Raw genomic sequence first — 20,533 nt, 5'->3', positions numbered from 1 at the left:
ACCTCGAGGACGCCGGGAATTGTAGTTTTTTCGGCCGCCGCGCGCTCACACACGGATCGCGGAGCGGCGGCCAGGACGAACGGACTGGAAGGGCGGCGAAAGGGAGGACACAAGGCCGACCGAACGCCCCAGCCCGCCGGGATTTAGCCAGCCAGGACTACCCGTAAGTTTACTTCGTCCCCCCCCCCCCCCTGGAGGAGAGAGGGCACCTCTCTTGTCCTGCCTCGGCAGGGACAGGAAGAACACTGGCGGGAGGATGCAAGGGGGGGAGCATTTAACCTCTCTTCTTCCTGTCCCTGCAGAGGTCAAGGGGCATCCTCCAGGTTGGGCCGTCATGGGGGACGAAGCGGAAACAAAATTTATTCTCCATAAAATATACAGCCAAGCAAAAATTATTTAATTTTCAGTTACACCGTTTTCTCATAGACTTCAAACTTGTACTGAATGCCATTTTCTTCCTGCATTTCTGACGATATGCCTGGATATCTAAAAATAGAAGAAAACACACAATAAATACAGGATTTATTGTTGCAGGGATTAGAAAATGCAGCAGAAATAAAGTGGAACACAGTATATTATTGGAATTGCTCCCTTAGAGAGGGAACGGGAGAGATCTGATAAGTGGCAGGAAATTCAAATGTTCCCCGGCTTCCCCATCATCGAGGACCATCATTTCATACAATGAATAAATTGAATGCAAATTTACGACTCTCAATGACATGAAAAAAAATTTTGTGTCCTGGATCATTGCTGTAAACACAAATTACTATTGGCAGCCCGATGCATTTCATTCACCATCTGGTCACCACTTCTATGGAAAATCAATTTCCTGGATGTGGTGTTTGCTTGGATAAAGGTTATTTTATTCCATGTGCACACTAGTATAAGGTGAATAATGGATTCTTCAGTCCAGATCATAAAGGTGTACAGAGAGGGACCTTGGAGCCATAATAGATGCTTTTGGATTAATCTTAAAAGAAAAGAATGTCAAGTTTCAGAACGCACAAGGCGACTTGGATGTACAGAGCCGGAGATTTTGCCAGTTAAAGCCATAGTTAGTGGAGATTAAATGAAAAGAAAGGAAATCAACCCATTTTTTACTACTTTTCTAAATACTATAAAACGATTAGAAGTGACCCTTCCCCAGCAGCTTCTTAACTTGACTCATCTCAGGCAAAACAGAACTTTTTATTTGGAGGAAATACGACAAAGCATGGTTCTAGGTACTAAATAACCAAATATACGGGCATCTAAATTACCGGTAACACTGCTGCTGCAGCCTCTTAACATGACTCAGGAAAAAAAATAATAATTCTTCTCCTCAAGTCTGGTGAAAATGAGCAGAGAGGTAAACAGGCGAGATTCCACATAAAAGTAGTAATTCAACATCGACATTTCATATCCTATCAGTGGGAGCTGGTGGTTTAATACGGTAAAATCTAGTGCACCTTTAACTTACCCTGGGAGTAGTTTATATGACTGGAGATCAATTTCAGGCAAAAAGGTGTCACATTCAAATTCCTGCTGAATTCTGGTTAAAAATATCCTCTGGTTGACCGGCTTGTCCATAACTTCCTGTCAAAACAAAACACGTAATAAAAATTAAAAACAGAAAATAAAGCTGTAGGAATGCTTTTTTTTTTTTTAAACAGGTACTGGTGCAGGACTAATGTATATAAAGCCCCCACCTTTCCTACAGCTCCTTCTTTTAATAGCTCCTGTGCTGTAAGTGCCCCCTTATGAAATACACATCAAAATACCTTCTCTTACAGCCCCATCTTTATAATGCCCCCTTTTTAGTCGCCGGTACTTTTAACGATAGGGCTACCAAAAGGCAACTATTATAAGCTACAGAAGAGGGGGCATTATAACACCCGAGTAATGGCCTTCCTCTCTCCCAGTCCATTCCACCTCCTTTTGAAGAAAAAAAAACAAAAACAAAAAACAAATACTCACCTTACTACTGTTTCCTGAAGCCATAGCAGCCCCCTCTTCTATGTGCCCTGAAGCCTGCAGATGCTATATGATATTTCTTTTTCAGCTGCGGCCCAGTGCCGCTGGTATAAAGACATTTTATAACTTGCCAGAGAGAGGGCCATAAGTTTAATGGGGCAAAATCTGGTGACCAATTCCCTTTAAGGAAGTTTTCCATTGATCATCAGCAGTTCAAAAAAAAAAAAAAATAAAATAAAATAAAATGTGGGCTGCAACGTGGGAAAGGGGAGCTACAACGCGGCCCCACAAATTTTCTGAACTTCAAAACCCCTTTTAGGCCAAATAGTACAAGCAGTGGAGGGTATAGAATCCATAGTAGGTATTATGGCTGTGGATTCTAACTCGGGAACTTATATGTTGCACTCTACCAGTGGGAACTCTAGTACTGGGTGTGGATATTCTGCAGCAATTTAGTCAGGAATCTTAAAGTTATTTATTTATTTTTTTTTTTTGGAAACCAAAAAAAGTCTCCACTAGACCACCCCCAACCCAACTTCTATCTTGATAAAACTGTAAAGAAAAATCTAGAAAATTCCTAAAACCTGCAAAGATATAAACAATCCTTATTGTAGATGATAAAAGTCAGGGGAACATAACTATAAACTGCAGCGTTGCTTTTTAAGCAAAAGGAAATGAACATTCAGAAATCTCCTGTTTGTCATCTCTAAAGATTGAGGAGTCATTTACAATACAATAGCTCAGAGGCTCAGTAACTGCTGGGGGTGTGAGAAGAATCACAGTAACAGCCATGATGTAGTCCCATCCAATGATTATACTGGCACTAACAGAACTGCAGATATTTGCATGTAAAACCTACAGCTCTCACACTCTACATAGAAGAAAAATAACTAAACAGGTTTTGAAAAATTGTGAAAAACTAAACGGGTTTAGAAAAATTGGCCAACAGTTTGTTGATTGAGCTGTGCAAGGCCTTGTTTTTTTGTGATATCTGTTCAGTTTCTTTTCCATCTGACAGTCCTGTGTATACAAAAATCAATGAAAATGGAAATCTGATAAATTCTTCATTTCAAAAAATAAAAACTTGTAATAAACAGTAATCTGCAAATAATTAACCCCCTTGTTTGTGTTATGCGTCAGCATCCAGTGGTAGGATTGATAAAAATCATCCAAAACAAAAAATCTCTACAAACTTGTAATCACAAATTTCATCCCAAAATAGGATTTCACTGCAGCGCAGACTAATCCGGCTCCCTGTTATTTAAAGCAAGTGAATAGTTTCTTTCTACCTAAAGTTCAAAAAGCTTTCCTTCTAGAAGTGTCCACAGTACAAGACGCGTGGGTAGTTACTTTTCCATGGAGACAAGCTACCTGCAGGGAGTTCAACATGACTCACTGTTACTCTTGATCTAATGTAATGTGGACTTATTCTTTTTTTCCCCGAGCTTCCACCTAATAAGCTTCTGGGCTCCGTCTAATTACACTCCAGCCCCCTCCTCCTGGATCACCAAATGGGGTTTTATTACTTGTGACGTGAGGGAGTGCCACAACTTCACATACTCAGACTTCTTCAATTACTTACATTTTGTTTATTACTGTGTCCTTAAACAAAATCTCCCGTATAACCCTATAAGGGGGACCTTTTACCTCCTCACACTGTGAAGATGCACATACCATACTTTAGGGCATTTATAGTCCCCCTACGGTTGCTGAGATCAGTCAAAATATCTGACCATAATAATCCTCTCCACTGAGATGGAGCCAAGGAGGAGGGTGTATGTTATGATAATATTCATCTTGACAGATGACCAGCAAAAGCCCCTTCCACCCCCCTCTCTAACAGTGGAGAGTAATACAATGGTCAGATACAGGGACTAATATCTCACCAAACGAAGGGTTGGGCTAGAAAGAAAACTCAAAAGCACCCCTGAATCTGTGAAGGCGCCCTGACAGAATGGTTTGCTAATCTCCACATATGAGATGTGAAAGCTCCTCTTTAAAGGCAATAGGGAATCCAGTTTACAGTGGATTGAATAAGTAAGTATAGAAACCTTTTTCATGGCAGTCCGTCTTGGGTACCCAAGACTTATTTACTAGAACATTATTTAATATGGGTTTGAAATAAAATATAGAAATTGCATTTTTTGGGTTTATCTAAGGTCTCTTATAACTATGGGAAATGAGCCATTTTAAGGATAATAAGGACTTGCATTACGCTTAACCAGACAAGTCCTTCAACAGTGTGCTTAGTGTATATATATATATATATATATATATATATATATATATATATATATATATATATATATATATATTACACATACATATACACACACACACACACAGACTGTTAATGGCCTTCATGTTATTTTATATCAATCTCTGACCTGTCCGGAAGCAGAACCTGATACTTTTCTAATATACACACAGTGCATCGCTGCCTGGACCGATAATATGTGTGCTGACCTTTCAGGTATGTGTACAGAGTAAATACATCACCTCTGCCAACTGTGATAAATATCACCCGCTGCTGTGTTCCCAATTCCTCTTCCAAGCACTTATTTGTTTCAAACGTTTTTTTTTTTAAACAAGGTCCATCACTTATGTTATTTTTCTCCAAAATGATGATTTTTTCCTCAATCATCCAGTCTTATTCACTGATGGGTTTTTCTCAGCTCTCAAATAGATGCAGTGCTTGATTATTAAATATTTCTTTTATTGCAATCTGCTTGGATGACTTTTCTGCAGATTGTCACCTCATCATCAGGTTCAACATCCGTTACACAGCAGGTAAGTGGAAATAGACACCAGCCTGTCAAAACCAACCTAAAAAATATGGCAAAATCCACGTGGGAGGGGAGTAGTTTTGCAGCACAAGCAGTTGTCTTATACATGGGGCTGTGTGTATCCCCCCCCCCCCCCAAAAAAAAAGCATTTGCAATGTAATTGTAATAATGTAAACGGTTAACAACAGAGCGGCTCTGTATAAACAGTCAGATTGATTTGACTTTCTCATGGAATAAAATAATGAAGAGAAAAGGTCATTGAATGAGTCAGAACCAGAGCACAATGCATGTAAATATGAAAGGCAGGCTTCCTGGCCTAATAGTGCTCAAACTGCGCTCGTCACAAATGAGACGGGAGGCTGGAAATGCCGAAAAAGGCTGATTAACTGTTGTGTCAATTATGTCGGCATTTTCCTTTAAATACCCGTTTCCATATCTGTATAAAAAGAGTGTAATTTACACAGTTTCCACTGATTGGAGATCCTGCCAGACACTTGTAGCAGGTCTGTGATTTTGGCATTGAGATTAGAGACGTACGAGCCGCTACTGTAGGGTTGGGTAGATGGGAAAATAAGTAATTGCTTTAATTCAGCAGATATTCAGTACTTTATGCACATATGTTACAATGGTTTAATACAGTGGGGGAGATTTATTAATCTATGGACAACAGAATTGTGTTAGTGTTTTTTTTTTTGGTGCAAACTACGCCTGCACCACATTTATAAAGGGTTTTAGACGGTTTTCTGGCTTTCCTACGACTAGCTCGATAAAAGGTCAGTTCGCCAGAATTACTGCTGAACCGACAGAATTGCGTCCCAACTTTCTGGTGTAAGATATACTGCAGGAGGTGCAGAGTGTGACTAGACAGTCTTCCACTAGGACAGATTTATCATTCAGCATTAGACACTTGTATGAATCTGGTGCAGAATAAGACTGTCTAGTGTAACTCTGCACTGTCTAACCTTATACTAGACAGTCTTATTCTGCACCAGATTTATAAAAAAAAGTGTCCCAAATCTGCACTGTGTAACCTTAGGACACTATAAATCTGCCCCAGTGTTTACAGCTGTCTGACTTTGGTAGCTGTTCCATCAGTCTATATAAGAGTTTTGCATTACGCGAACACAGGTGTAGCAGAAGGTCCATCGAAATCTATTCTAGCAGAAGTCCGTTTTTCATTTTTTACATCTGTTTTCTTTAAACAGATTGTGGGAAGTCACTGTTGTCCTAGCTTTATGTCCTTCAAGTTCTGCACTTGACCAGACTAGGTTTTTTTTTTCCCCAAGTACAAGTGCACTGGATGTCAGAGAAAATGAAGGCGTTTTAACACACACCTCCCAAACTAAACCCTGGATTCTCTAGGTGCCTTGTTGACTCCTAACGCACAATACAAGCAAAATTAATCAATCATTGTCCAGCTCTTCAAGTTAAATACCTAAGCATAGTAATGACCATTATTCAGAAGGTTGGTGTTTTTTTTTTTTTTTCCATACGTACTCTGTAATAGGTTAGGACGAGAATGTTTGTCCTAATTTGCAAACTGTTGCGCATAAGGCCGAGCATTCTCAAGATCAGGATGGGTGGAGCCGAGATTTCTATCTCTCTCTGCTGTGTGCCTGTAGCCACGCCCCCTGCAGTACAGCACGGTGCATATACTGATGAACGTAGACACTTCCTGCCAGGAGATTGTGAGAAGAGAGTAGCTGCAAACTGCAACCTACAAGGAAATAAGTGATCCAGGGGAAGGGGGGGGGGGCAGGCACATATCTGTGAGCAGAGCAGAGCTGACAGTGTAAAAGTCTGTAAAAAGCCTCTGTGTAATAGGCAGCATGCATCTAATCTCTGATCTGTTTCATCTCCATTTCTGTGCGTCAGTGTGTTAGTCAGAAGCCAGATGAAAGTGCATATACACCTGTACCCTGATAATGTAACAACATTGTCACCCGACAAAACTAGATGGATCATGAAGTGTCTGCTTAAAGGACACCTGTCATCAGGTCTGTGTCACTAGTCCTGTCACCTCTACCTGTTGGAGCAGCTCACAAGGATCCCATCCCAGCCTTTATCTAGTTATTTCATACATTATTCATTGTAAAATCATCTATTCTTTATTATGTAATTGAGATTGGTCACATGGTCAGAAGCAGTGATGTCACCCCTGTTACCCCTCCCCTCTCCTCCCCCTGCTCATGTCTGTGTGTAATGTATAGTAAAGCATGGCTAGTGTGTGTATGTCATCTGCTGACATGCTGCATCCTCCTAATATACAGGTGAGAGACACAGACATCAGCTACACATGAATCTGACATGTTCTGCTGTAACATGGCTGCATGGAGCTGCTGTATCTCTCCTAAACACACACACACATGCACACACAGGCTGCCGGGGGCGTGGCCACCAGCACCAGGAAGCACATCATTATACAGCCTCACACCATTATACAGGCTGTCAGTCAAGCACTGGGGGTGTGGCTGTACCTCCCACTCATGAATAGAGTGGACAGCTTGAATATGCTAATGCTTCATTGGACATTTCACAGGTCATTTGCATACAGCTTTAGGACCTCATTGCTTAGGTTTACAGGCATGTAGAGGGACAATGAAGGGACAGAGGCAATGCTCTCTAATGGCAGTGTATGAAAATATATTTAGTTTAGGGGGGTTATTTTGCATGACGGGTTCTCTTTAAAGAGTCCCTGCCCACACCCTGGAATTTTGCACTGAGCAGCCTAGGGAGTGATGGGTGCTAAAACAGCATTAAAACATTGTAAAAGTAACATTGTAAAGTAATAGGTTAAAATGTTCTTTATTGTGTTAACATCACTAGGGGATTGAAATATGAGAAATTTCTTTCATGGGAAAACCCCTTTAAGTCTTACCCATTAAGTGGTTAATGAAAGTTATTGTGGATTAGACAATTAGAAAAGGACTTTCCTTCAGCCAAGCCACCCTATGGGTCTCTTGGCCTAGAACTGAACAAAAACACATTGGGGGAGATTTACTTACCCGGTCCCGTCGCAATACCGCAGTCGTTGTCCAACGTGGATTAGGGTCCGGCGAGATTCGCTAAGATCGTGCATCCGAGTTCCTTCCTGCGTCACTGCTGCGCCGAGGTCTGCCAGTTAACCTGCTTCTTCCTGGTGTGCTGATCTTGCGACACAAAACCTTTTTTAAACTCCGTGGTTTGTCCGAATCAGTCGGGTTGTCCGACGGCCATGGCCCCCGATTTCTGTCGTGTGCAAGCCGGCGCCGATGCGCCAAAATCTGATCGCGGAAATATTCAAGAAACCCGACGAAAGTGCGTCCGACGGATCCTTAGTAACTGAGCCCCAATGTGCCAAGAGGAGGCCAAAATACACAAGGGAAAAATGACCCTTTTAAATGGATGATAAAAGACAACACTCACCTGCTTTGGCCTGATGCATTTGAAATATGTAAAGTGCAATGAACCTCATAATGTGAACACAACCCAGGATGTACATTAATCCAGTGTAAATTTTCACAATTCAAATTTACATTGAAAAAAACAAAACAAAACACACACTTGTTTCCAGGACAGCCCCAGCTTCCTAGCTGTACAGGTTGTATCAATACTGAGGCATCAGCATGCAGAGGAGGCGTAACTTTTTGTAGCTCTGGCCTACTTGACCTATCAAGATGATGCCTGGAGAAGTCAGGGAGGAGCTGTGTTGTGTACCGCTCACACAACAGCCATGGCAGCTCCTCATTCTCCTCTTACCTAGTGTATGAGCTGTCAAGAGCTGCATCATCAGTACTGCAGAAAGGTACCATCCACAATGCTCCGCAGGTACAAAGTAAAGCCTATTCTTTATTATATGCAAGGGACTTTTTCAAAGGGGTTCAACTGCCTGTCTATGATGATTGTACAGACGTCAATGCGACCTATGAACTTGTATTTGCACTTTTATCTTACATGTGATTAGAAGCGCGGTCCCCCATTTAAGTATTATCAGTACTATCAGAAAATAATTTTGTTTTTCAAGATACAAATCTCTGAGATCCTTATTCAAGCATAATTCATATAGTAATGGAACCATCCATGCTGAAAACAGTTACCTCTTTAGCAGTATACAACGAGTAATATTAAGTTCACACCAAAGCTCATGGTGTCCATTATGAGTGAGTAGCACCCACCCAGGTCAACATCTGCAAACAGTTTGTATGTTCTCTCCGTGTTTGCGTGGGTTACCTCCGGTTTCCTCCCACACTCCAAAACATACTGGTAGGCTGTTTAGATTGTGAGCCCCATGGGGACAATTAGGAATTATTATTATTCAGTTATGGAATAGAATAGACACAGACACATAGAACTCATGGTAAAAATTAGAACTTTCACTGGAAGGTAAATTTAAGAAAGTTTAACTGCAGCAAGTGTTATTTCTGCCATTAAAATGACAAAACTGAAGATGCAACGAATAGTGGTGTGAACTAGGTCTTACAGACTTACATTTAAACGGCTGCACACGTTTGTGTGTAAGAGCCCTGCTGTATGGAGGAAGTATGAATATATTTACACAGGCTGCACACGTTTCTGTGTAAGAGTCCTTAGGCTACATGCACAATGCCATCTGCAGCCATTTGATCTGGCCGTACAATTTGCAGCCAGATCATCATTAGCAATGTAGTAAATGAAGGCTAAACACACAGTGAGCACATAGGGGGACATTTACTATGGCGTTTCCGCCAGTTTTGTGGCGCTCTCACCACATGTTCTGCTCTCCTACCCATTTATTAGCTGGCGGCGCCAGAAAAAATGACTTTTTCCGTCTGCTCCGACTCTTCTCCGAAAAGGGGCGTGGCTTTGGCGGAGTGGAAACTCAGACACAATTAATATGTGTCGCAGCCCTTTTTGGGCGCTGTAAACTGGCGGAAAGTAGACCAAAAGAAAATTGCTCTAGCAGGGACTGTTGGACACATTTCTGGTGCTCGGGACAGATTTTGGTCCCAGGGACAGAAAATAGTCTCGGCGCCAGAAATGTCTCTGCACAGCTCTACAATATTAAATGTGTATCTTCTTTCCCAGAGCAGGTCGGTAACAAAGCCAATGCAGACACCGACGCTTTAAGTAAATGTCCCCCATAGTGTCTCTCTGCAGAGTCTGGCCCGGAGTCCCTATGGGGATGGGAGTGTTAAGCAGTGCTCATCCTTACCATCTCCTCCCAGGTTGTGGCCGCTATACCAGTGTTCATGTAGCCTTATAGCCAGACTTTTATATTAATTCTGGTTTATTTTTTATTCCACACTTCATTCCTATCATAATAAAGATAAGTGCCCCTTGCCGTTGTGGCTAGATAAATCTCCGCTTACTAGTAAAAATTCTTTACCTTATAGAGTGAGCTGCCTCCAATGATCCAAATTAGATCAATTTTCTCTTTTAACTCAGGAGTATTCAACAGGTCCAAAGCCTCATCCAGACTCTTGGCAAGATAGTGAGCTCCTTTTGGTGGTTCCCTGTTTAACATAAGGACATGTTACACGAGTTGTGCTCACGGCCGGGTTCACAAGTCTGTCAGAAGGATCTATGGCCTACGTGCAATATAAATTACTTTTTCTTATTACACTTTGTGACAAAGCATACACCATGAAAACATTGTAGATGTAAATGAGAAAACCCTAGGTAAAAGTGATACACTGCCTCAGATTTGTGAAAGGCTTTGCACTATAAAGAACATGCCAAGCGCTTGCACATGTATTTATAAAGTGTCCGCAACACACATTTCTGCACCTATAGCTTAAAAGCAATTAATTGCAAAGTCAATATTTGCCTAGAAAATGAACTTTTTCCCCCAAAACACATTTCATCTTCATTGCAGGCGCCTTAAAAGGAGCAGATAACATCGTTTCAGTGATTGCTCCAGTAACACAGGTGTGGGTGTTGATGAGGACAGGGCTGGAGATCAATCTGTCATGATTAAGTAAGAATCACACGACTGGACACTTTAGAAGGAGGCTGGTGCTTGGCATCATTGTTTCTCTTCTGTTAACCATGGTTATCTCTAAAGAAACACGAGCAGTCATCATTGCACTGCACAAAACTGGCCTAACAGGGACGAGTATCGCAGCTAGAAAGATTGCACTTCAGTCAACCATCTATCGCATCATCAAGGAATTCAAGGAGAGAGGTTCCATTGTTGCCAAAAAGGCTCCAGGGCTCCCAAGAAGGACCAGCAAGCGCCAAGACCATCTCTTAAAAGTGTTTCAGCTTTGGGTTCGGGTTACCAGCAGTGCAGAGCTTGCTCAGGAATGGCAGCAGGCAGGTGTGAGTGCATCTGCACGCACTGTGAGGCGGAGACTCTTGGAGCAAGGCCTGGTGTCAAGGAGAGCAGCAAAGAAGCCACTTCTCTCCAGAAAAGAACATCAGGGACAGACTGATATTCTGCAAAAGGTACAGGGAGTGGACTGCTGAGGACTGGGGTAAAGTCATTTTCTCTGATGAATCCGATTCTTTGGAACATCTGGAAAACAGCTTGTTCGGAGAAGACAAGGTGAGCAATACCAACAGTCTTGTATCATGCCTACTGTAAAGCATCCTGCAACCATTCATGTGTGGGGCAGCTTCTCAGCCAAGGGAATCGGCTCTCACAGTCTTGCCTAAAAACACATCCATGAATAAAGAATGGGACCAGAATGTCCTCCAAGAGCAACTTCTCCCAACCGTCCAAGAGCAGTTTGGGGATCAACAATGCCTTTTCCAGCATGATGGAGCACCTTGCCATAAAGCCAAGGTGATAACTAAATGGCTCAGGGAACAAAACCAACAAATTTTGACAAAATTGATTGTGCAAGAATGGACTGCTATCAGTCAGGATTTGGTCCAGAAGTTGATTGAGAGCTGCCAGGGAGAATTGCAGAGGTCCTGAAGAAGAAGGGTCAACACTGCAAATACTGACTTGCTGCATTAACTCATTCTACCTGTCAATAAAAGCTTTTGTTACTCATAGGCTACATGCACACTGCCGTTGCCCGCCGTACCGTAGCACGGCGGGCACACGGCAGCGCGCGAGGAGAGGAGGTGGTGAGCGGTGCTCACCCCCGCTCCTCTCCATAGGGATGTATGGCGCACGGCGCCGTAATACTGGAAAAGATAAGACATGTCCCATCTTTTTCCAGGTATGGAGCAGTACATGTGCGGCACCGTACCACTTCCGTAGGGCATCGTGTGCCCATTGCCGTCTATGGGGGATGTATATCGGACGTATATACGTCCCCCCTGCGGCAGTGTGAATGTAGCCATAATATGATTGATAAAAACATCTGACAAACACACAAAAACCAGAGAGCAACTGATCATGTGAAAATATAATATTTGTGTCATTCTCAAAACTTATGCAGGACCCTTGGTATGGAAGGCTAGAAGCGTGTGACTGGCTCAGTTCAAAGCCAATACTACCAATTAGGAGTGTTACAAGAGCATTTAGTAACTCCATCTGGGTAATTGAAGAGCAATGGTTAAAAGTTTTCATCCCATTTAACTGCAGTCAGAATATTGTACAAATTAATAAAACAAAAGCACATGACTTACATCAGCTCCTTGCTAAGGACTATGTTTATTCGTTCCTTCAAAGGTCGATTCTTTTCTGGAATGGAGAACCATGTTTTTCGCCCCATAATGACTACATTTTGCTTTCCTGTGGGAGAAGTGCACAAGACTTACCCTCCTGCTCTCTAGTCATAACATCCTACACACTGCAGAAGCAAAACTACTACTGCAGTGACATCTAGTGGAGACATAGGAGAAGGCAATGTCAATGAGCAGGACAAGACTACAACACAGGAAAGTGGCTGAATTTTTATCTAACGTTAAATTAACTAATATGCAAATTTAAAGGCAGAGCCTACTGGGGTTTGAAGTAGCCACTGCTGTCCTACATCCTTCTGTGTCCTCAGTGCGCTGCCGACAGTCTGTTTGCAGCTTCATCAAGCTCTAAGCAAGCACAGTAGCCGGGCTAAGTGCCGTTGGCTGCAAAGATAGGAGTGTGCACTCTGCCACCGGGACTGAGCAGGAGCTAATGCGCTTGTGCAGAGCTCGCAGAAGCCAGCAGCATGAAGGAGGAATGTTAATATTACATACAAGGTTAGGAAATCAAGAATCTCCAGGATAGTTTCAAATAGTTTTCCCATTTCCCTAAATGACTTGCCTGTGTCCAGTGCAGAGTTTCCGTCACTATAGCATCTCTGATGTGGTGTATTCACCCATCACAGTACGGAGCATGGCCAGGCAGTGCAATAGAGCCTCTGCCAGCAGTTCACACATGCATGAGACTGACACACCCTCTACACAGGAGAACATCTCACAATCCCCCCTGCACCCTCCTGCACAGTGTACCAGCCTGTGACGCTACAGTGCAAAAGGGATCTAGTAATGCCTTCTGGTTCATTAGCATAATTTTAAAAGTTGATTTTTAGAAGGAAGGAGGCCATGGATAACACATATAGAAAGATTTCCACAGTGTCCAGTGTCCAGATCTCTGAATAAGTGTCCCTGGACTATCAGGATGGATTTTGATGGTAGATATCCATTAAAACCAACTCTTCAGTTCAAAGAATAGATCCAACAGCAAACAAAAGCCCTTCAACTGGTCTAGGTGTTCTGTAAAGCACCAGCTCCACATCAGGGGTCAGTAACTGTATGTTCATCCATGACATGGTCTGTGTCCAGCTTAGTTCCTTTTAGGTAAAGTTGGCTGGGCTGCAATACCATGCAAATCTACAGTTCTACACATAATGGTGTGCGTTGTACAACTACAGAGGCCACAGGCTGCAAACAATGGAGCTGCAAGTCATCAGCCGTTAGGTCCTCTCATGTGTGATATTTGCAAGAGCCAGAAACACGGGCAAGTATAGGACCTGCTCTGAGTTTTGTGGCAAGGGCAGTTGACACAGACACGCTGCAGTGTGTATGAGCAGACAGCACGTGTCAGATTAGTTTCTATTTGTCGATGCAGTGCTGCTCCAACAATATCCACTGTTTTCATTTGCTGCAGAATGACATCTAATTGCCAATGTGACCCCCAATAAATTTAAGCCAGATACATTCAATTTTCTTTTACAGCAAATTTAAAAAAAATGGGGCCAAGACGGGACAGCGGTTTTGTTTCTACCTTTAAATCATATCCATTTATACAGACACACATTTACATGTTATGCGTTTCCAATCTTTACTAAGGGCTATTTAGCGCAATCTGATGCCATAACACAGTGCATCACATATTAACTGGTGGCAATAAATAGTTATTGTCTGTAATAAAACAGGTTGTCCCTGGAAAGTGCTGACAGACACTGATATAATGTACAGGAACTGCTTACCTTCAGTTGTCGGGGTCATGGTCATCCTCTGAAAATGTTTAAATTCATTCCTAAAAACATAGCAAATTAATATAGATGAATAATTACAGGATGTTACTTCTGATGAAAGGCTGTTAACATGTAAAATAAAAATACATTTGGATGGGTTTAAACATTTGTACTTTAAGGAAATCAACCACTTACCAAAAGCCGGGATCGCCCAGAAAAAAACAACAACTTATTATTAGCTGGAAGAGGGAGGTGGCAAGGATGTGCATAATAAGCAGCCCCGAGCATCGGATATCTCGTCCCCATGCTTCATGCTGCTAATTATAAATCTTTTTCCCAGGCGATCCCTTCAAGATTAACCCCTTCCTGCCGCAGCCCTTTTTCGTTTTTGCGTTTTCATTTTTCACTTCCACTTTCAAAAATCTATAGCTTTTTTATTTTTCCATGTACAGAGCTGTGTTATGGCTTATTTTCTGCGTAACAAATTAAACTTCAAAATAGTGGTATTTATTTTCCATGCCCTGTACAGTATGGCAGTATATGGGGATTTCACTCCTCATTCATTACAATGTGCTGAGAGCACATTGTGATGAATGGGTTAACCCGAAGCAGCCCCGGGTCTTCAGAAGACCCGAGTCTGCCATCTCAACCGATCGTCGCTCCCCGTGACATCATCAACCCTTGCAATATGCAGCAAAGACTTATCAGCTATGGAGAGGGCTCAGCCCGTGAGCCCTCTCCACGCACCAGCACCCGGCATGTGACATAGTATTACGTCACATGTCGGTAAGGGGTTAAAGAACACCAGCCCCGGGATTGGGATGAAGAGGAGCACCGGTGAGTTTGTTAAATTTGTTTTTTGTTAAACTTAATGATAGTTTTGTTTTAAAACTAATTAAAACAGTTGAATTAATAAAAGGTTTCTGAAGTGAAGATTTCAGTTCCATTCGGGTTCCTACATCTATACTTCTATATCCCACGTTGCATACAAACTACCAGTGTCTGCATCAGCCATGGAGAGGATTGTATTAGCTATCATCCCAAATCAGTGTGGCAGCTCCATCACAGCTTTGATACCATACTAAGTAGGAGTAGGAAGAAGAACACGTTGCTCTAATAGGGATGGTCCTTTAATAAAGGGAAAAAGCAGAAAGGCAAATATATAATCAATCCCACAAAAGTGAATTATTCATGGCTTGGTACAGTGGGCACGCGCGTGTCACAGCACCGCATACCCCCCCCAAAAAAAAATTATAGCGCTGCACCCTTCATTCCCCATCTCCCTTCTACAGCAGGCGGTATGCTACACCTAGGTCCCAGCCCAGCGTTGCACATGATCATCTGCATAAGGCCTAACGCTATCAAAACAAGTGCAGTCTGTACTATGTGCAGTATGAAGGGGGCAAAAGATTCATCAAAACTGGCACAGGGCCTTCAGTAATCTGGCTCCCCCTGCACTGCTTGGGAAGTGGGCACCATTTTCTTCGGTGCACTTTGTTAATCGTGCAGAATTGTGTTTTATGTCAGTAACAAATGTGGCGCACGGATTGACTAAGCACTAATACGCCCCCTTTGGGTGCACAATTTTTCAGTCTTGTAGGACACAGTGTAGCTGCAACACAAAACTGGTGCAAACACTTTTTAACCCCTACGGGACACAGCATCTTTTGGCCTAAAGGACGCAGCCCCATTTTTCAAATCTGGCCTGTGTCACTATAAGTGGTTATAGCGTGGGAACGCTGTGAGATATCCAGGGGATTTTGAGATTGTTTTCTCGTGACACATTGTACTTCAAATTAGTTTAAAAATTTGGATGAAATCTTTTGCGTTTAGTTATGAAAAAAAACAAAATTTGGCAAAAATTTTGAAAAATTCTTTATTTTCAACGTTCTAAATTCTCTACTTTTGATTCAGAAAGTCATAGCACCCAAATAAATTCATAACTTACATTTCCCAAATGTCTGCTTTATGTTGGCATGGTTTTTTAAGATTCCACATATTTTACTAGAATGTTATGAGGCTCAGAATTTGGGTGCCATTTTTCACATTTTTTGTAAAATCGCCAAAACCTGTATTTAGATGGACCTGCTCAACTTCTAATTGACACTGAGAGGCCTAAATAATAGCGAGACTCGTAAATTACCCCATTGTGGAAACTACACCCCTCAACATATGAAAAACCACTTTTAAGAAGTTTGTTAACCCTTTACGTGTTTTATAGGGGTTAAAACAAAATGGAGGTGGAGTCTGCAAATTGTAATATTTTTTCACAATACACTCATTTTGGGTGGAAAATTTTACATTTCTAATGGATAAAATGAAAAAAGGCTCCACAAAGTTTGATACGCAATTTCTCCCGAGTACACCGATACCCTACATGTGGTGGTAACCTGCTGTATGGGCGCACGGCCGGGCATAGAAGGGAAGGAGGCGCCATTCAAATCAGATTTGCTATGTCACATTGTACAGGCTATAATTTTTTTCTTTTTTTTATTGTGCACCTATAGGGGCTTATTTCTTTTGCCACATGAGATGCACTTTTCTAATACATAATTTTGGGGCATCTATAGCTAATTGGTGAGATTTAATTAACTCTTTGTTGGTGGAGGAAATGAAAATCATCAATTTTTAGGAAAATTTTTATGTGGTTTTTTTTTTTGGCCGTTAACCATACCATGAAAATAGTATATTATTTTTATTCTTTGGGTCGCCACGTTTATGAAAATACTTCATTTATATATATTTTTTTATTTTTTCCCATTTTTACTGTATAAAAAGTAATTTGGCAAAATTGTTGTTAATTTTAGCATCAACGTCTTTCATATGCATAACTTTTTTATTTTTCACCTCAAAAATCTGTTTAAGGGCTTATTTTTTGCAAGAATGATAGCTCTTTTTAGTGGTCTTATTTTAGATTGCGTAACTTTTTAAAATCACTTTTTTAGAGCATTTTTAAAGGGCATTAATAAAAAATCATCTTTAGCAGAGAGAGTTTTTTTAGGTTGTTTTTTACGGGGTTCACTTTGCGGATCTAATAACGATTCTGTTTTATTATACAGATTGTTACGGACGCAGGGATACCAAATATGTGGGGGTTTTGTGTATTTTATTCAATTGTACTGAATAAAAACTAATTTGGAGAAAATCTTATTCATTTTAGCATCACCATCTTTTCATATGCATAACTTTTTTATTTTTTGGCAGATAAATCTTGTTAGGGGCTTATTTTTTGCGAGAACAGTTGTTCTTTTTAGTGGGCTTATTTTGGAGTGCATAACATTTTTTAAATCACTTTTTAGAGCATTTTTTATAGGGTATTAATTAAAAATTATCTTTTTTCGGAATGTTTTTTGCGTTTTTTTCCTCCGGCGTTTACCGTGCGGGTCCAGTAATGATTCTGTTTTATTATGCAGATTGTTACGGACGCGGCAATACCAAATATGCGGGTTTTTTTGTGTTTTTATGTTTTTTATACTTTATTAAGTTTTTTTATGGGAAAGTGACATTTTAGGGGCTTATATTTTTATGTATTAATTTTTTATTTATTATAATGTGTAGTGTTAACTGTTTTTGCATATTTTTACTTATACATACTTGAACTTAAACCAGTGATGCTCTGATCACTGGTTTAAGTTCAATACACTGCTCTACAATACTATTTTATTGTAGAGCAGTGTAAACTGTCTGAGCAAGCTTGCGCATGCTCAGACAGTTTACAGCCAGACCCGGAAGGGGTCTGGCTGCCATGGAGACCGGGCAGCTCCGGGGCACATGCCAGTCCTCGGAGCTGCCCAGAAGAGGATCGGATCCCCCGGTAAGCGGCACGGGGGATCCGATCCACAGCGCTAACACCGTTACACGCCGCGGTCATGTTTGACCGCGGCGTGTAAGGGGTTAACACCCGCGATCGGAGCCGGCTCCGATCGCGGGTGTTAGCGCAGGCTGTCAGCTGTACTAGACAGCTGACAGCCGCTGCTTCTGGTACCGGCTCCGTTCGTGAGCCGGTGCCAGAAGCAGGACGTTATAGAACGTCCCCGTGCGCTAAGTATCTAGCCCCGGGGACGTACTATAACGTCCAGGTGCGCCTAGGGGTTAAATACATGTGCAAGCGGTTTGCACGTTCTTTTCAGAGCAATGTCAGACAGAAAACTGGCAAACACTAAAAGAAAAGCGGGCCATTGTGTGGGGGATTTATCACCACATTTTTTGGTTTCTTGTTCTACAAGCATATGTAGAAGAGCGCACCACAGTTATGGCTTTAGGCTTCATTCATGTGGGGACGTATATATGGCTGCACAGGACGCTGCTGCGGACCTCCCGTACCTGAGCAGAGACCAGGGCAGTGTCCCCGCCTTCCCGATGCCCTGGCCCGGGGGACACACGGCCACTATGGAGTTGAGCAGGAGATTCCTCATCCTGCAGCTTTCCTCCTCGCCAGCCATCCGCCTGCCGGTACCGGGGGTGGAGCTTGAATGACACGTGGCTCTTTAGTGACCTTTGCACCCAAACTACAAGTAACAGCAACGTGTCTGTACGATGACAGCGACACTCGCAGGCTCTGCCAGACACATGTAGTTTTGGCGCCACCTTTTTGTAAACAGAGTCAACGTCATTAGGCGCCTGCGATACGCTGTCCAATCAGGAGGCCCAGTTGGGGGTAGAGGGCGTGGTCTGAGTCGGTGCAGCACTTGTTCAGTACGTCATGTGTCATTATCACTAGCAGGGCTGAGGAGCCCCGCTTCCCGCCTCTGGCTCCTAGCAACCCACAGCCATGGCTGTGATTGGTCAGGCGGGACATGTGACCATGCCATATAATAGGCGGAGTCACGGTGCCCGCGGCCATTACGGATATGAGATAGAGAGGGAGAGGACGCAGAATGAGATAGGGACAGGCGGATAGTGACTGAGAAATAATTGCTCTTTCATCTTATACAATAAATAAGCCGATTATCATGTGGTGCTGTGGCTGTATTTCCACATCTAATGCGATCATACAGCAGTCAATACCTGTCCTTCTAGTCTCATGCAGCAGACACCACCTGTCTGATGGGTCTCATGCAGCAGTCACCACCTGTCTGATCAGTCTCATGCAGCAGTCACCACCTGTCTGATCAGTCTCATGCAGCAGTCACCACCTGTCTGATCAGTCTCATGCAGCACTCACCACCTGTCCTACTAGTCTCATGCAGCAGTCACCACCTGTCTGATCAGTCTCATGCAGCAGTCACCACCTGTCTGATCAGTCTCATGCAGCACTCACCACCTGTCTGATCAGTCTCATGCAGCAGTCACCACCTGTCTGATCAGTCTCATGCAGCAGTCACCACCTGTCCGATCAGTCTCATGCAGCACTCACCACCTGTCTGATCAGTCTCATGCAGCAGTCACCACCTGTCTGATCAGTCTCATGCAGCACTCACCACCTGTCTGATCAGTCTCATGCAGCAGTCACCACCTGTCTGATCAGTCTCATGCAGCAGTCACCACCTGTCCGATCAGTCTCATGCAGCAGTCACCACCTGTCTGATCAGTCTCATGCAGCAGTCACCACCTGTCTGATCAGTCTCATGCAGCACTCACCACCTGTCTGATCAGTCTCATGCAGCACTCACCACCTGTCTGATCAGTCTCATGCAGCACTCACCACCTGTCTGATCAGTCTCATGCAGCACTCACCACCTGTCCGATCAGTCTCATGCAGCACTCACCACCTGTCTGATCAGTCTCATGCAGCAGTCACCACCTGTCTGATCAGTCTCATGCAGCAGTCACCACCTGTCCTACTAGTCTCATGCAGCAGTCACCACCTGTCTGATCAGTCTCATGCAGCAGTCACCACCTGTCCTACTAGTCTCATGCAGCAGTCACCACCTGTCTGATCAGTCTCATGCAGCAGTCACCACCTGTCCTACTAGTCTCATGCAGCAGTCACCACCTGTCCTACTAGTCTCATGCAGCAGTCACCACCTGTCTGATCAGTCTCATGCAGCAGTCACCACCTGTCCTACTAGTCTCATGCAGCAGTCACCACCTGTCCGATCAGTCTCATGCAGCAGTCACCACCTGTCTGATCAGTCTCATGCAGCAGTCACCACCTGTCTGATCAGTCTCATGCAGCAGTCACCACCTGTCCTACTAGTCTCATGCAGCACTCACCACCTGTCTGATCAGTCTCATGCAGCAGTCACCACCTGTCTGATCAGTCTCATGCAGCAGTCACCACCTGTCTGATCAGTCTCATGCAGCAGTCACCGCCTGTCTGATCAGTCTCATGCAGCAGACACCACCTGTCTGATGGGTCTCATGCAGCAGTCACCACCTGTCTGATCAGTCTCATGCAGCAGTCACCACCTGTCTGATCAGTCTCATGCAGCAGTCACCACCTGTCTGATCAGTCTCATGCAGCACTCACCACCTGTCCTACTAGTCTCATGCAGCAGTCACCACCTGTCTGATCAGTCTCATGCAGCAGTCACCACC

At 43.0% G+C, this 20,533-nt stretch overlaps 1 protein-coding gene across 1 annotated transcript; it reads right to left on the bottom strand.

Annotated features, from left to right (window-relative positions):
• Window positions 1–341: 341 nt before the first annotated feature.
• DHFR (dihydrofolate reductase) lies at window positions 342–18,795 on the bottom strand. The gene is made up of 6 exons (XM_072139104.1): window positions 18,377–18,795; window positions 14,066–14,115; window positions 12,282–12,387; window positions 10,084–10,210; window positions 1,460–1,575; window positions 342–486 (listed from the first exon to the last, which is right to left on the bottom strand). Exons 1-6 carry the CDS (start codon window positions 18,493–18,495, stop codon window positions 408–410), a joined length of 597 nt encoding a protein of 198 aa, XP_071995205.1. The 5' UTR covers window positions 18,496–18,795; the 3' UTR covers window positions 342–407.
• Between the last annotated feature and the right edge of the window lie 1,738 nt (window positions 18,796–20,533).

Source organism: Engystomops pustulosus, chromosome 1, assembly GCF_040894005.1.
Source record: "Engystomops pustulosus chromosome 1, aEngPut4.maternal, whole genome shotgun sequence".
In the NCBI taxonomy this organism is placed as follows: Eukaryota; Metazoa; Chordata; class Amphibia; order Anura; family Leptodactylidae; genus Engystomops; species Engystomops pustulosus.
The sequence above is the reverse complement of the archived record's forward strand: the minus strand, read 5'-3'. Positions and strand labels throughout refer to the sequence as shown.

Bases quoted from the DNA above. Each gene is read 5' to 3' on its own strand.
- DHFR (XM_072139104.1), bottom strand. From the start codon at position 18,495: ATGGCTGGCGAGGAGGAAAGCTGCAGGATGAGGAATCTCCTGCTCAAC. The intron at 12,388-14,065 runs GTAAGCAGTTCC...CTTCTCCCACAG, and splicing joins CATGACCCCGACAACTGAAG to GAAAGCAAAATGTAGTCATT. The intron at 10,211-12,281 runs GTAAGTCATGTG...TATGTTAAACAG, and splicing joins GTCCTTAGCAAGGAGCTGAT to GGAACCACCAAAAGGAGCTC.